At 38.4% G+C, this 17,136-nt stretch overlaps 1 protein-coding gene across 3 annotated transcripts in view; it reads right to left on the bottom strand.

Annotated features, from left to right (window-relative positions):
- LOC127428938 (guanine nucleotide exchange factor VAV2-like) overlaps positions 1-17,136 on the bottom strand; it is a 279,483-nt gene that overhangs the window by 96,951 nt on the left and 165,396 nt on the right. For all 3 annotated transcript variants that reach the window (XM_051677628.1, XM_051677629.1, XM_051677630.1), the window contains exon 3: positions 915-973. In XM_051677628.1, coding sequence (XP_051533588.1) covers positions 915-973 — 59 coding nt within the window. The remainder of the gene's footprint in view (positions 1-914; positions 974-17,136) is intronic.

The following is a 17,136-nucleotide window of genomic DNA, read 5'->3' as shown; positions in this document are numbered from 1 at the left end:
ACAAAACCGTAAAACACACCACTGACGAAAGCCTGAAATAAAGGGCTTTATAAAGGAATTTGGGTCAGGCTGGGACACAGCCACAGCATCAATAAAAACAATGCTGCCTTTCATTACTTTCTGTGCATGGAAGGAAATTATATGAACTCCTAAAACCAGCTTCTGATAAATACCCTTAAAACGTCTGGTATGGAAGAATTGCTCAGGGTGCAAGTCTGACTTTGACTTTTTGTCACAGTGAGCTTGACTTTAGTCACAGTGAGCACGTTTGCTGCCAGGTTCCATCTACAGATCTTTCCTCTAATTACTTAAGGCAACTTTTAAAGCCCTGCATTGTAGTTTCAATACATCCCTTCTGGTGTTCCCACAAAGTCCTCAAAATAATGGCAAATTGTTGCATTAGAATGACTAGGTCATGACTTGTGACAAATATACAGCCAGTATCTTGGCCATCCATCTGCAGCAGTGTGCCTGGTGAGGACAGAAAGTGATTCAGGCACCTCTCAGTTGGTTACGCTGTGCTGGTTAAAGGCAGACCCATCTCATCTCTGCCTGCTCTGGCAAAAGTCCTAATGGGCCGCTTCATCAGCCTATTACCCTGTTGGATAAAGGCTTTATTTGCAAAGCGGGGCGGATGGGAGAGCTGACTGGGCAAATAATGAGATAGGAAGTGATCCCAGTTGCCAATAAAGCAGGCAGAACTACACGCTTCACAAAAGGCTCAGCTAGAGCTGGCCCACAGGTTTCGCCCATATGCTGTTGTTTGTGCCAACTACATTTCCCTTCCGGGCCCTCTGAATAGAGCCACATAAAAGGTGGAACCTGAGAGTGCTGTGAAAGCTCCCTCAAGACTTGTGCGTACACACCAGGACTAAAAGGAAACACAATCAACATGTGTGGAGGACGTGAAGTACCTGATGCCTTTGATCTGTGCAATGCTGTTGTGGGAGATTCTGGACAACGCCGAGATCACCTGTGAGAACAAGAGAAGATTTGAGTTAGCGACATAACATTTTTATTTAAATGCCACTCAAAATAAAATTACAAGAACTAATACATCTCAATTTTTAGATTTTCCACAGAAAGTGAGTGGTTCTTGCCCATGTAAAAATCACCACCACTAGAGCTGTGTATCACCAACAAAGTCACGATACGCATCACGATACAGAGGCCACGATACGTGTCATGATACATGTTGTTTTTGAACTGAATTTCTCCTGAGCGTACTTCTGTGTTAAAACATTTGTTTATAGTAAACTTTCATTTTGCTCCAACCAAAACACAAAAGGTCCATAAAGGTAAGAAAAGCATAATAAATAATTATGTTACAGAAAAGTAAATTACTTTCATTGGCCCTTTCTTCTTTTTGCTTTCAAAGTGTTTTGTGTTACCCTTCCATTACTATAGATTAAAATATCCTGGTTTAAAATCAAATCCTGTTTTTAAAGTGTGCAACAGGTAAATCAAGGCCTCTAGGACTAAACAACTTAACACAAGTCAAACACAACTACACACTGTTCTTGTATTCAAATGAAGAGTTGTATAATAATCATTACAGGTTACTGTAATGAGTAACTTTAATAGAACTCATTTTATTACCCTTTTTGCAGACCACATTCATAAATACACAGAAAGAGTCACAGATGGCAGTGCAAAACATGCTTTGCTAGATCAAGTAAAAAGACATTAGCCTGCAATTTTAATTTCTTCATATAGTTTGTCTAACTCACTCTCACATTTGATATCCATGATTCTCCACTGCATATCTTTTTCTACACCCATTCATTTACTGTACAGTATACAGTATCTTTGCTGCAGTATCGATATGGGCACAGCTGAATTGATACACGCATCGGCAAGGAGCACATGACGATATATTGTCTCAATGACCCAATTCTTCATGATATTCTAGTCACTATATACTGCTTGGATTACTCCTTTAATGTGGCCCCATTAACACCTTGCATTAACATGCATTTTAAGTGATTGGATTGCTATTGGATTGCACTTGAAAACATTAAATGACAGGTGTAAATGCACCCAAGACAAATTGTGAATGGATCGTGATTGGATCACTGAAACCACATTCAGAGGTGGTCAAGAACTGATTCTGACCATTCAAAGAAGGCACAAATGCACATGCGTTTCCGTTATTCGGATACAACTACGTAAGTATTTACACATGTGATGAGGTTATGCTACAATCATCCGTTGTTAAAGCACTGTGTTTTGTGTTATTGCCTTTTATTGTTTATTCTGCCATGTGCATCTGCAATGTGAAGAACACAACAGATACTGCCGTCTTGCAATCTTGTCACCAGAACAACCTTACATGATGTGTGGTATAATATATGTTCATAGCACAACTGGTGCTGCACAAAGTTGCTTGTTGAAGGCTTGTTCAAATTCCTAACCCTAAGAATGAGCAATAGCCTTAGCAACACCATTAATAAACACATGCGACAGAGTGATGTGTCTTGTGCCACAGTTTGCGTGCATACACGGATCATGCTACCCTGCTAATGACAACATTAAGGGACATGTGGCATGAAACTCACCAATGAAATCACAGATGTGAAACGCTTTTCACAGATCTGTTAACCCATCCCTCCCCTCCCCCCTCTTCCCCAGCTGCATTAGTACCGAGTAACAGGGTTAAATGCGTGCAGTATTCAAACTGATTTTTAGTCATGAGTCACATTCGAGTAGACTCAATGGAGGCTTCCAGATGGTTTGCTAGAGGGCCTCAGGAGTGTAATGTAGAAAGAAGAGCCACACAGAAATAGGGAAACACACATACATATGCAAAAGTGAAGATGGTGCTGTGTCGCATCATTACATGCATATGGGTGTGTTTTCCGCTTGCCTTGCCTGCTGCCATGGTGACACTAACTGTTCCTGAGCCTGAGGAAAACACTGAGTTCAGATGCAAGTATGTGCTGTTATCAGGATCTCACTACAAATCTGAAGAGACACTATTGGACGCTTATATACTCTATAGGCACATATTCCATACTATTGTAGCCATAAAGTTGATTCTACAGATTGTGTGCTTAAGTAATAGAGATGTACTGTAGATTGTAGTAAAAAATATGTTCAAGCTGTCTATGCATGTATACCCAGTATTTAGTGGAACCAATGGCACATAGCATGAAATGTACAATACAAATTCCTTATTACAAATACCCAGGGCCACTAGGAATCTGCACTTACAGAACTCCACAGAAAGCACATTTCTGCAGAATTGAAATGCCTGTCTTTCACAAAGTTCTACTCATCTCCTGCCCCTTGAGCATGTGTTTATTACATATTTTGGCTAATATGATTGTAATTTCAGCAACTAATGAGAGAGCAGTCTGAGCTTTGTTTACCATTATATGAGGATTAGATAGCCCACTCGTAAACACATGAATGGGAGAAATCGGACTTGTCTTGACTAGGGATGTTTTGGTGAATTTGAGCTAAAGAAGCACAATTTGTGATATAGTTGTTGTCAGATTTATTGCTGATTTGAAATATGTTATTTGAACATAATTCTTATTTTGTTCTGTTTCCATGGAGATGTACTTTACAATGACTGCCGAGTGACCTGACATTAATTAAAGGGACTTTGGTTTAACACAATTTACCATGTTTAAATTCATTCAGCAGATCCTCAAATCAGCAGAAAACAGGGTCTGCATATATCTAACCAAATATCTAAACAAGTGATATCTTAGATATCTTAGTAACACTCAGTACCTGACTAATGACATCATGATAGACCACAATGTATCTTATATTATAACAGCAATCCACTGGCTTTCTCTGAGGCTGCATCCAAGCAGCACCAATCCAGCCAGGAGGACACATTTGAATGAAAAATCAATACCACTAAATTAGTCTATGTGTTAGGCTGCTGCTTATTGCTTGTGTTCCATGCACATCTCTTTTCTTTACATCCGCTAATGTGCCTTAATATTTATGGAGTTTCAACACAACATCACCCGCGGGTACAATGTATGAATCATGTATCAAAGCTGTGGCTTTCTCTTCTCTGGATGACATTTGATTTCTAGTGCAAGCCTTCATTCTTCTAGTCTGTCAGTCTCATCGCTCGGTCTCTCATTCTTCATCTCTCCCCTCTGGTCAGGTCACAACCTCTCGCTCTGTTCTCTCATAATATTGATTTTCCCCTCATCTCAGGCCTCGTGTGTATGAGGAGTGTCAGATCAGAGTCAGGACACAACACACATCACCTCACAAAAAATGGCACAATGCTGTCCATACAAACAATAGCAGTGCAAGAAAAGACAAAGTCCTCCATTCCAAATCCTCCATTCTTTACATATCTAATGCAGTCATTAATTTATCTGGAGTGAAGATAGATTAGTACTCTGTCTGCATCAACTGTTTGCTGTGTTTTCAATAGGGGTTGCACAACTACTGATTTTTAAAAGTCAGCTAGTGAAGCCCATTAGTCGAGTTGAATTAGAGTAGTCAGATGTCCAAACACACATCAAAACAGCAAATCAGTGCTAGTGGGTGCCTTTTTAAATTACTTTGCATAGCACTAGTGTTTCTGTTATATTTGAAGCCAACTTTGCATATATTAGAAGTCACTGTAGCATCTGTGTCATCTTTATCAAAGTACAATTGAGCCACTTCACATTTTCAGAGCAGAGCCATTGGCCTCTACACCCGCTGGAAAGTTTCCGAAATGTAGGATGGCAGGGGACGAATCATTTATATTAATGAGTAAAGCAATAACTGACTGGACGATTCAGTAATATTCAGAGATGAAAAAGTGAGGACACGAGACGAAAAGTGAAGAGACGAATTAGAAAAGACGAGAAAATATGAGAGGAAAAGTGAAGTGAAGAGAAGAGACGTGAAGAGAGAAAAGAGGAGAAGATATGAAACGAAAAGTAGAGACTTTATTGTCTCTATTACTTTAAAAGTAGAGTATTGTTGTGATGATTCAGACTGCAAGGTTACTGCCAAATATCATGACAATCAGTCTCAAAATTAAAAAAAGACCCCTCTTTGACACGTTTGTGTATAGTTGTCACTGAATTTCGAGTTTAGTGAAAAGTCACGTCACGCATGATCATTATCAAATCATTGTTTTTATGATTGATCATTGCTTTCACTTCAGAGTACTTGAGTACTCGTGCCCATCCCTAGTAGAGACAAGACAACAATAGAGAAAGAGATTAGATGAAAAAAGACAAGAAGAGTTAAAACAAAACATGAAGAAACTAGAACAGAAAAAAGAGCAGAAGAGATGAGATGAAAAGTAAAGAGACAAGACAACAAGAAGAAAAGGGAAGAAATGAGAAGACATGATAAGAGACGAAAAGTAAAGAGACCAGAAGAGAGAAAAGAGGAGAAAAGTGGAGAAGAGACCAATGAGACGAAAAGTGAAGAGAATGTCATCTCATCACCATGGTTGCACCCATCATAAACAGAATGCACACATAATGGAAAACATCAGTGCTGTGTCATGCTAGTCTGAAACAGACCTTTGCATAACTGACATGTTGCATAACTGTAAATTAATCTGATGGGGCAAACAGCTATATAAACAAACACATGTTTAAATGTGATATTGTACACTTATGAACTCTAAATGAGAGTTTGAGCCAAGTGCCTTGGCTTAAGCAGGGAAATTTAAGTGGTAGGAGATCTGCGAACAGATGGCAGTGAGTCCTGGCATTCATCTAGCATGGACCTGAGAGCCCAGCGGTACAGGACACCAACCAGCAGAACCAAGCAAAGCTGCAACTTCGAAAACTCAAAACAAATTTAGACACACACAGATATATCCATATCACCACCAAAGGTCTACCTCCTCACTCTGTTAAAGGGATAGTTCACCCAAAAATGAAAATTCAGTCATTGTTTACTCACCCCTGTGTTGTTAAAACCCCATATGACTTTCTTTCTTTTTCTTAACACAAAGGGAGAAATTGTGAAAAAATGTTGTTCTCAGTGATGTCATACAGTGGCAGTTTATGGTGACCACCTCTTCAAGCTTCAGAAGGACACAAAAGTATATTTCAGAAGTCTAATAGATTATTCCATGAGACTCATGATTGTTATGAATAAGGGTTGGTGCAAAACAAACCGAAATCGAATGCATTATGTAGTTAAAATGTTTACTGACTGTTGTTCTCCTGTGCGCATTCATGAGTCTGCAGCTCTTTGCACAAGAGCAACAGTACTTATGCAGAATGTGCGAGATGTGTTCAAGTGAAAACTAATTTTGTTTTGCTTCAACAGGACCACCAATGATATTAACAATAGAAAACACAACATAGCTGCCCACAAACCAGAGAACAGAACTTACAAACATGTCTGAAGAGTTTGCAGTGGAAGAATAGATGCATTTCAATGTCCAGACTTATTTGTTTGAAGCGGAGTCCTCCATCAAACAGAGAAATTGGGCTGAAGGTAGCTACAGTCACACCGTGTCCTACTCGGACACCAAACGACATGAAATAAAAGTTATCTTTTGACTGTTAATCAAGTTTTTTCTCCAAAGCAGCTGCAACAGGTCATTCTGTCGATCGTTTGGTTTCTATATTTGGCGTTCCACCTGGTAACCCCGTCCGCTATGAACTGGCACCGGTCCAAAATGCGAAGTGCGGTAAGAGCGCGAGTCAATTGTCTGTAATCCACGACTGCTTTTGCACCCTTGAATATGGTATAACGTGCGAGTAAGAGCAGCTGATGGAGTTTCTGGTGCCCCTTCGGGTAAGATGGTGCTCCCCTACGGAGTTGGTGCCCTACACAGACTGTGTAATATGCGTACAGGGAGTGGCACTACTGGTAGCTACCTTCAGCTTCCCCCATCACACTTTTTGATTGAGGACTGGACATTGAAATGCATCTATTCTTCCACTACAAACTCTCCAGACATGTTTGTAAGTTCTGTTCTCTGATTTGTTTGCAGCTATGTTGTGTTTTCTGTTGTTAATATCACTGGTGGTCTCGAGCATGCTGCGCAACTACCATTGCTCTCGTGCAAAAAGCTTTAAAGCTCACGTGCAGACCAATTAACGTGCACAGGAGAATAACGGTCAGTCAACAGTTTTACTAAATAATACATTAGATTTTGGTTTGTTTCCCACCAAACGTTATAATATGCTTTCATACCAATCATGAGTCTCATGGAATAATTTCTTAGACTTCTGAATTATACTTTTGTGTCCTTTTGAAGCTTGAAGAAATGGTCACCATTAACTGCCATTGTATGACATCACTGAACACGCAAAATTTGTAAAGACATTTTTTTTGTTAAGAAAAAGAAAGTTAAGGGGAGGGTAGTGTAGATGGGGGAATTGGGGTAGTGAGCAAGAGGGAAATTCATTTGAAGAAGAAGAGGGATGGTAAATCTGGATAATGCTAACTTGCTGAATTCCAAGAAGGAGATATGGCCGAGAAACAGCCCAAGAGAAAAAGGTCAAAATGAATATAACATGAAAAAGAAGGGGTATGATCAGGCAAGGGCTAGGAGCCGCGTAAACATCGGAGAGGCTTTCCAACGGTGAACAGACCTGGGAGAGCTGAAAGGCCTGAAGACGGACGTGGAGGTTGCTCTGTTAACATTAGTACATTAGTTTTGCTATGTTTCACAGAACCAAAATATGCTGTTGTTGTGATGTTAGCTATAGTAGCAGGAGAGTTGTGAGTGTCGCTGTCTGTCGCTGATGTGCTGGCTCTGGGAAACCGTCTCGTCCTTTCTACATGTTATCTTTGCAACAGCAACTGTAGCAACAGTTTGCTAACCAACTACAAAGCTAACATTATTTACATTACTTGCTGTGTTGTTGCTCGCTCTATATCATGGTATTTGTCCATACAACGTTTGCAAAGGTTTTTATAGCGTATATGCTCTTCTGTGGAATTACTCCAAAGTACCAAAAAATCTAAATGACGTCAGAGATATTACCCTGCCATGTTATTTTATTCCTTGTTCTTTTAGAAATGCCAATAAACAACATTTCTCCTTGTATAACTGACGGTCGTGTATAAGTTACTGTTGAAGTTACTAGCGATAATGCTATCTGTCTGTCTGTCTATAATGCTATAATGCTATTTGTCCTCAGCTTAGACTTAAGCTAAGATAAGTATTTTTCTTCCACACCTATTGACATGGTTATTGTCACACTTTTTACAGCACTACAAAAAACAAAAAAAAAACAAACAAAAAAACCCCCACAAAAAACATATTCCACCTGAATTTTCATAGCGATAAAAATTGCATCCACTTACTGAGGCTAACTTACCCTCGGGCAGCAGACGCACCGTATTCTGCCATATCTGTCTTTTGGTCAGCTAGCCCAGTTGTTAGTGTAGTTGCCTTGGCAATGCGTGTGCATAAAATTCACTCCCTTACATATGGGGGGCATTGCATTACGTGCACTGTTACTAAAACACTTTTTTTTTTTCTCATTCACATATTTCCAATTATTTTGGCTATTAAATGAATAGCCCACAAAACAAATGCACAGACACAGTAGATGTAGATGACAGCATTTCTCCGGATTTGGAATGAGGAGCTTATAAAAAATAAAAAAAACCCTTAGCAATTCCTTCAAGCAAATTTAATAAAACAATGAACATTAGTCAGAGATATGAAGAGGTTAACATTCTGTAAAATTTTTATTGCATCATTAATAACGTTTAATTAACGTCAAGGCTATTTAATATATCAAGATATTATTTTTGTTAATATTATTATTAACTACATTGTAGCATTTGATCATTTTAGCACGTGAGCATGACACCGAACTGATGCAAAGTGTGAGAAGCGGAGTGCCCGTCTGTACGCATTTATGGTGTGAGCATCCGCCACTGACTCGGCACCATCTGCACAACAGACGGCACAAAACAAACTAGCGATGGAGATGGGCATTTAATCTCTTAAACTCTCATCCTCCACAATATCAATCTTTTATTAATCTCTCAATATTAATCTCTTATCGTTCATAATTCACATCAGGGCGTCAAGCGCCACTTTGAACTCCACATGAAAAGCGCAGAGAAAAACGCCTTATTCTGCGTTTTAGTGATGGTTAAGATGATGTGATTCTGAGGTAATTAAAATGTGCCTTACAAAGGCTAAAAAATACTTGATTTCCATCAAAAGTTACATTTGGGCTTGTTATGGACATCAATTAGCAATAAGAGGTCCTTTCTCCATAACTTTATCACTGACACGGAAGTGTTGCTGTGTTTGTGTGTTTGTGTGAAGTGTGCGGGCGGACACATTACAAAGGTTCCTCCCTTCAAACAAGTGTTTATGCAGTATCAACAGTAAATGCGTTAGAAAAATTAACACTATAATCTTTTTTAATTAATGGCATGCATTAACTCATTAATTCTGACAGCTCTAATTATTAAACACAAAGTGAGAATTATTGATATGCCTAAAGAGGCCCTTAATTTAAATGCCTGATTTCTCATTGCATTCATGCACACAACGGACAAAAAATGACATGGGACTAGACCTAAAAGGAAGGCTTTAAATGACACTTTTCAAGTTTAGTTAATTGTGACAGCTGTAATTGTTATCTTCATTTTTTCAATTAATTGTGCAGCCCTAACTTAAAAATGAAATTTATTAATTTGGTTATATAAATAGATTTTACCTTAAATGTTTAAGTCTGCTTCCAAAATTTTAGCAAACTAGACTGATCAGAATAAAAGAATCTAAGAAACAAAAACAAACAAAACACAGCACAGGCTTCTGTTTCACATCAACTGATAAGTGATGTCATCACTCATGTCCATGTGGGAAGTTAGCTGACGTGGTAACATGACAAACATGTTGGCAAAAGAGTTTGAGCTGAATCCTCTAAGAGGATTCCAGCTGCTGTGTGTTTAGCAGGGATTTTCCAGAGTCAGCCCTGCAACACCGGGGAGGGGGAGGCGTGACACAAATGTCTGTGGCTCTGCACCAAAGACCCAGTCCATCCCCTCAGCACGAAAGGATGTAGTAAATGTGTTTCTGTCTGAAGACAGAAGAGGGTGTGAAAGACTTGTGAGTGCTTTAAGTGTGCTAAAGGAACATTTATATTAGCGGTAAAATGAATGTTACTTAAAGGGTTAGTTCACTCAAAAATTTAAATTCTGTCGAAGTTCACTCATGTTGTTCCAAACCTGTGTGACATTATTTATTTGGTAGAACTCAAAACATACTGTATAAGGAGCCTCACCATTCACTTTCACAACAGAATTTACATACAGAAATATAAAGACAAAGCCATTGGTCACAGAGCAATATAGAAGGTACATCCCAGGGGGGAGCCTGGAACAAGGGACAGAGCTTCTCTTCTTCTAACACTGTCCTATTTACAATTCTTATCCTTCTGTTTTTTTTTTTTTTTGCACGTCCAGGCGAGAGTTCACTTACAGGTCAAGGAAAGTCTGCAAAATGCCATACTGTCAAGCAGGATAACAGTATGACAAATGGAAGGCTGTGAAATTTTATTGTGCAAAGGTAAATGTGACCAAGCCTTTAGGTTTATCAGCATCAGCATTCAGTAATTTTTCTGTGCCCCCTAAAAAAAGAACAGCTGTTTGGCATGAGAATGTGGGAATTTGGGCCAATAAGATTTCACTGTGGGTGGAGCTAACCAGCAAAACAGTTGACATGTTTTATTGCAAGTTTTAGCAGGTTAGGACAAAGCTTTAAATTAACATGGATGAGATATGACTTATTTTGCTGCATCTGGTTAGGACACAGTGTTCAAAGCTAGAAGCAGACAGATAAATCAGTGCAAGAAATCTACTTGTTTAATTTTTAACTGTATATAAATAACCGTAATCGTATAATATTTTTAACCAACTGACAACACACACACACTTTGAAAACAAAGCACAGTGATATCCAGTCTTAAGCTGTCATATCTTAATCATATCTTAAAAACAAATTAAAGAAAAAGAAAGGAAAAGATGTCAGCAAAAACAACCAAACAAGGGCCACACGATGTGTGCAGTATACTATTGGTTTACAACCAGACGAAAGTGGCTCCTCAAATGATCTGGAGGGAAAATTCCCATTTGAAAATCATTACGCGGTTCTTATCAAATAGAGTGCTCTTGTGGTCTTGGCTTTGCTCCCTGTGTTTACAAATCCACTAAGCAATAGTGCTAGAAAAGCGAAAGGGTACTTTTCTTAGACCGCAGACACTTGTGAATGCCTGCCTGTCTAATACCTGCATTTCCACTGGTTTTGGAAAACACTGCCGAATTGCCGCAATGTGAATGTTGATGTTTCGTGCAGATCTTGCCGTCAGCTCTCTGCTAAAAGATTTAACAGAGCTATTATGACCTGTTATTATAGACATAACAAGTACTGCATGCGCTGCTTTAATGGTGGGGGGGGAACACAAGCTCAGACTCAAACAATGCAATTAACACTTAAGAACGCAGAATATATAAAATCAAATGCACTGTTTACGTAAGCTGAGCCTCTTGCTACCCCACACACATCTTAAAAAATGCTATATTTAAGTTCTTAATGAGGGGGAATTGAGCCCTTTTACTGTTTCTTAAGCTGTAAGTCATATAGAGTAATTGCAGTACAAGAACACTGACAAAAGGCCTACGGTTTGTTTTGAATGCTAACAAAGGAAATGAGAGGTGCGTTCTGCCAAACATACCCTGCCATCTCTCGCTCTTAGTATCAGACGTCACTGTGAAAACCACATCTGAAACTTGATTATAAAGCGGGTACATTGTTGGAGCTGTTTAAGCAGACTGGTCCAATGAGATATGGGCCGAAACCTGTTCCCAAACAAATTGAGTTTAAATGTTTAGTTCTCCAGACAACAAGGAAGAAAAATACATGTTAAAGTTGTAGGTAAGCTTAGGATTTAGAATTTGGTTCCGTGTAAAGCACCGTTTACACCACCAGCGACATCCCGCCATAAAGCAACACGATCCCATTAATTTTCAATGAGAGCAGAGCGACTTCTGGCGACATGAGCAGATGACACCATGGTGAGCGACAAGACAAAGTTGAAAATGCCTGACTTTATGGAAATGATGCGCGACTTTCGGGAGTGACTACCAATGAGAGTGAAGAGAATGGAGCTCACGTCATCCATCTCCAGGCAGTTAGTGTGCGAGATACTGGAGTCGAGAGCACGCAAGATGGAGAAGTTAAACAATTCTGTGACAATTTCACTGTTCTCTATTTTTTTGTCTTTAAACACATACATGGATATAGCCTAATAAACATGATGCATGGAAAACCATTTTACTGCTGATTTGAAATATGTTCTTTGATCATAATCTTGACCAACCGTTTTGGGGATTTCCGTCTTTCCCCATTCAAGTAGATAGGAGCTGAACTTTCATGACAGCTTCCCGGGAGTGAACCAAAGATGGTCGCCAGTGGACTGACTTGCTAGAAAGACTTTTAATTTCATTTAGGTTTAATCCATACATTGATAGATCGTTCAACTTGATCATGACATGATGCATTGAGCACTTCTGCAGGTTATATAAAAACACTCTTCCCTGCCAAATGTTAATTTTTAGAAACAATAGAACTGATTCCTTGTCAAATTAGAATGATATCTTGGTTGTTAACGGCAATATAATCTGTAATCAGAATTCCCAAAGCTACTATGGCCAGACATGCAGTCCACAAATAACATTAAAGTGACAGAAGTAGGATCGCCAACCAGCAACACAGATCGCAGAGTGTAGTGACACCAAGCAACAATGTAGTTTGTGGTGTGAATGGGGCATCAGGGACATTGACAAATAATGATGTCTGAGGTGATAAAAAAAAAAAATAATAATAAAAAAAATTATATATATATATTTTTTTTAAAACTACAGTATCTAAACATTTTGAATACATGTGTGTACGCAACTTAAACATTCATTTCCAGAATGTTTTCAAATATAATTTTAAAAATAAATAAATGAATAAATAAATGATTAAATATCATGAATTAGTCATGAATATCAATTACTTAAGGTTATTCCATAAAATATCTGATATTTTTTGTCCTCTCGCTTTTACTACTTCTTTGTCACATGACAACAGCATGGCTACCTGCATGTTGGTTATACCACCTGACTTTGATTTGGTGGACAAACGTTTTTGAAATCGCTATAATAATTTAAAACAAAACTGTTTCACTGCTTAATTTTTTCAAGGAATAATAAAAGATTATTCCAAACTATTTCTTTTTTCAAGAATTTAAACTTTTAATTAGGCAATACACAATTCACTAAGCAAATATTGAAATCATTTGCTTATAGATTTTGACATTGCTATTAGATATTGAATTGTGAACCCTCCATCAGTCTACATCAATGGGAGATTTTCAAACTTTATACTTTAGGAAATTTAAAGTTTACAAAAACTAGAAAGAGACTGCACACTCAAGACTGAAATTACCAACAAAGAAAGGGAGTTTGAATGGAGTCTGTCCATTAAGCAAATTTATAATAATAATTAAAAAAGAAAGTGCAGAAAAGTAGAATAGAGTAAGAAGTACTGTAAGAGGAATTTCACTAAAGAGGTTGTAATTATTTTTTAATGAGGCAAACTATAGGTTAATGTCATAAAGGTTTTAGTGAAAGAAGTGAGGGAGGAGAAATTTTAACTGTAAAAGATCAGTGTGAGTGTGTGTCTGTTGGTGCGACAATGGATTGTCTAAGGCAGGGAGAAGGAGGGATTTCACTCTTGGAATCCAAGAACATAAGGGGATTATGGGACAATGATATGAGCTGAGTGCCATTGTACTACCTAGAAAATGTATCCATGTCTTAACCCTTTCTCTCTCAGATTTCTGTCCTTCCTTTGCAGCTGTAGTCTGTTGGATGAAGGGGGTGCCTTCAGAGAGCATTAGGTGAGATGATCTCTCCGTTTTTTTGGTTGAGTAAAGTTAAATCTAATTCCGCCACATAGGGTTTTATCAGCAGGGGCACCGGCAGGGACACACATCTGTGGATACATGGTAGATTGAGGCAGCTGTTGGGCAGTCCCTCGTGCTTCTGAGTGTGTGAGAGTGGGTAGAATTAGTTTGGGCTTAATCTGAGAGTCCGGGCGGGGTGAGCAGGGCTGTGTGCTTAAAGAGATAAGGGCGAGCAGAGGAGAAATAAATGGACGGATCCCCCCTCTTGCTCTGAGCTCCAGGCTGTCCCAGGACACTGAATGTTGTGTCTGGTAAAGATATTTGAATCTTCCTCCCCAGCTCTAATCCAAGCTTCTCTTTAGCAGGCCAAAGCAAATGAGGAGAATCAGAGATACAAAAACAGTGCTTTGGACAACAATGATCAAATATATATTTGATTTATTGTGAAACACAAATGACTTTAATAGCAGCTGCATGCATACTTGCTGATCTTTCAAATGACAAATGTTCTGCCCGCCACAAATATTTACAGTATTTCTAATTATCTGTATAAGCTCTAAAAAAAGGTTAGTTTTTTTTTATTATGTATTTTTTTATTAAACGTTTTTATTGATTCCATATAACACACACACACACACACACACACACATACAGACATATATATATATACATACATATACATATACATATTATATATACATATACATATTATATATATATATATATATATATATATATATATATATATACATATACATATATATAAATATATACATATACATACATACATATACATATATATTTATATATACATATACATACATACATACATATACACATATATATACACATATATATATATATATATATATATATATATATATATATATACACACACACACACACATACATACATACATACATACATACATACATACATACATATATATATATATATATATATATATATATATATATATATATATATATATATACACACACATATACATACACACACATGTATATATATAAATAATAATATAATAAAAAAACAGAATATTTGGAATCACATTATATTATTTACAACCCTTCCTCGCGAACATTAAACACCCCACCCCACCACCCAACACAAACAGATAACCCAGTGGTCAAATACAATTGACAAAGACACATAAACAGACAATAAAACAGAAGAAAATATTTAGAAATACATTTAAAAAAAGTATATGTTCAAAAACAAAAAGGCTACAACATACACATTTAAACAACACGTCTCCCTCCACTGCCCCTCCCCAAGAACCCTCCAAAAAGGCCAAATAGCTGCCCCACCTCCTGATGAACATATCCATGTTGCCTAGCCTTCTATATGACAACTCTTCCCAAGCTGCCACCCTGCCCATCTCCTCGCACCACTCATGAAACGAGGGGGCTCCAGCTGACTTACATCCTCTAAGGATAACCTGTCTGCCCACCATAACACCAGCCAGGATCCAATTCTTCATGTACTTATCTCCTACATCAATGACTGCCTCATCACCCAAAATACAGAGCCTGGGGCAAAAGAAGATCCGAGTACCCAATACGTCGGCTATAATATTCTGGACCCTCAACCAGAACTCCTGTATCTTACGACACCCCCAAAAAACATGGGTGGTGGGTGTCTCCATCTTCTGAATGGCATCGCCAGCAGGTGGGTGTGTCCTTAAGACCAAGCCTATACAATTTAGAAGGGGTCCAATAAAATCTATGTAGAATCTTAAATTGCATAAGGTGCACCCTTGCATCTCTAGATGCAGACTTGATGTTTTTTTAAATCCTAGCCCACACTCCCTCCTCCAAAATCAAATTTAAATCTTCCTCCCATAATCTTTTGAGAGAATTTAAAGCTCCGTCCCCCAGACAACGAATTAGCAGGGAGTAATACACTGATGCCTCGTGACATTTTCCAAAAGTAATCACCACTCCCAGAGTATCTGCCACACTAGGGGGGTGCGTGCCACTCCCAATAACAGTGCAGAGTAGGTGGTGCAGCTGTAAATACTTATAAAATTGAGATCTGGGAATCCCAAAATTTTGAACCAAATTTTCAAAAGGTCTCAATACTCCACTCTCATATAGGTCACTGAGTGTATTAATCCCACTCACAATCCAATCTGACCAACAGAAAGGGGACTTACTAATGCATAGTTTAGGGTTCTGCCATATGCTCAAGGCTACGTTTAAATAAATATCCGAATTAAACACTCTGGACACTTTTGTCCATATCGAGCGTAAACATAACGGGGTGTGACTTAACTTCTCTGATTAATTTGATCAAAAGGCTTTGCAGAAGTGAGATAGGGGCAAGAGCTTCCTTTTCAATACAAAACCAGGGAGGGGCTCTCTCAGGTGGAAGCGACCAATGAGCCAAATGTCTGAGACCGAATAAAACAAAAATCTTGGGTAGGCCTAACCCTTTGTCAATCGGCCTATGTAACTTATTGAAATTTAACCTGGCACGCTTACCATTCCAAATGAAGGACTTCGCTATGCTATCAAATTGCTTGAAATAAGAGAGAGGGACATCTACAGGGAGAGATTGCAACAGGTAGTTGAATTTTGGAATACAATTCATTTTAATTACATTAACCTTCCCAATCACCGATAAGTGTAATGAAGCCCACCTGTCCACATCATTCGAAAAACTTTTTATTAAGGGATCAAAATTAACTCTGACTAAATCAGACAAATTTGCTGGGAATAAAATTCCCAAACACTTAATGCCCTGTTTGGGCCACTGGAAGGCGCCTGGCTGGAAGGCCGTTACTGGACAGTACGCTGTCAAAGCCAAAGCTTCGGATTTAGACCAATTGACTTTGTATCCTGAGAACTTGGAAAAGGAATTAATAATTCTGTGGAGGCAAGGCATAGATCTAGTGGGGTCGTAGATGAATAATAAAATATCATCTGCATAAAGCAGAAGCATATGCGCCACACCTCCCACAATCACCCCTGGAAAATCATCCTCTTTTCTTATCGCCGCTGCTAATGGATCCAGGGCAAGACAGAACAATAATGGGGAAAGAGGGCAACCCTGCCGAGTGCCCCTATTCAGAGTAAAATAATCTGAAATGAATCCATTTGTTTGTACCGCTGCTACAGGGTATCTATAAAGTAACTTAATCCAACCAATAAATGTACTCCCGAACCCATACATTTCCAAAATCTTAAAAAGACAATCCCATTCTACCATATCAAACTCCTTTTCGGCGTCAAGTGAGATGGC

Source organism: Myxocyprinus asiaticus, chromosome 38 (genome assembly GCF_019703515.2).
Source record: "Myxocyprinus asiaticus isolate MX2 ecotype Aquarium Trade chromosome 38, UBuf_Myxa_2, whole genome shotgun sequence".
Classification (NCBI taxonomy): Eukaryota; Metazoa; Chordata; class Actinopteri; order Cypriniformes; family Catostomidae; genus Myxocyprinus; species Myxocyprinus asiaticus.
Note: the sequence above shows the minus strand (reverse complement) of the source record. Positions and strands in the feature narration are given on the sequence as shown.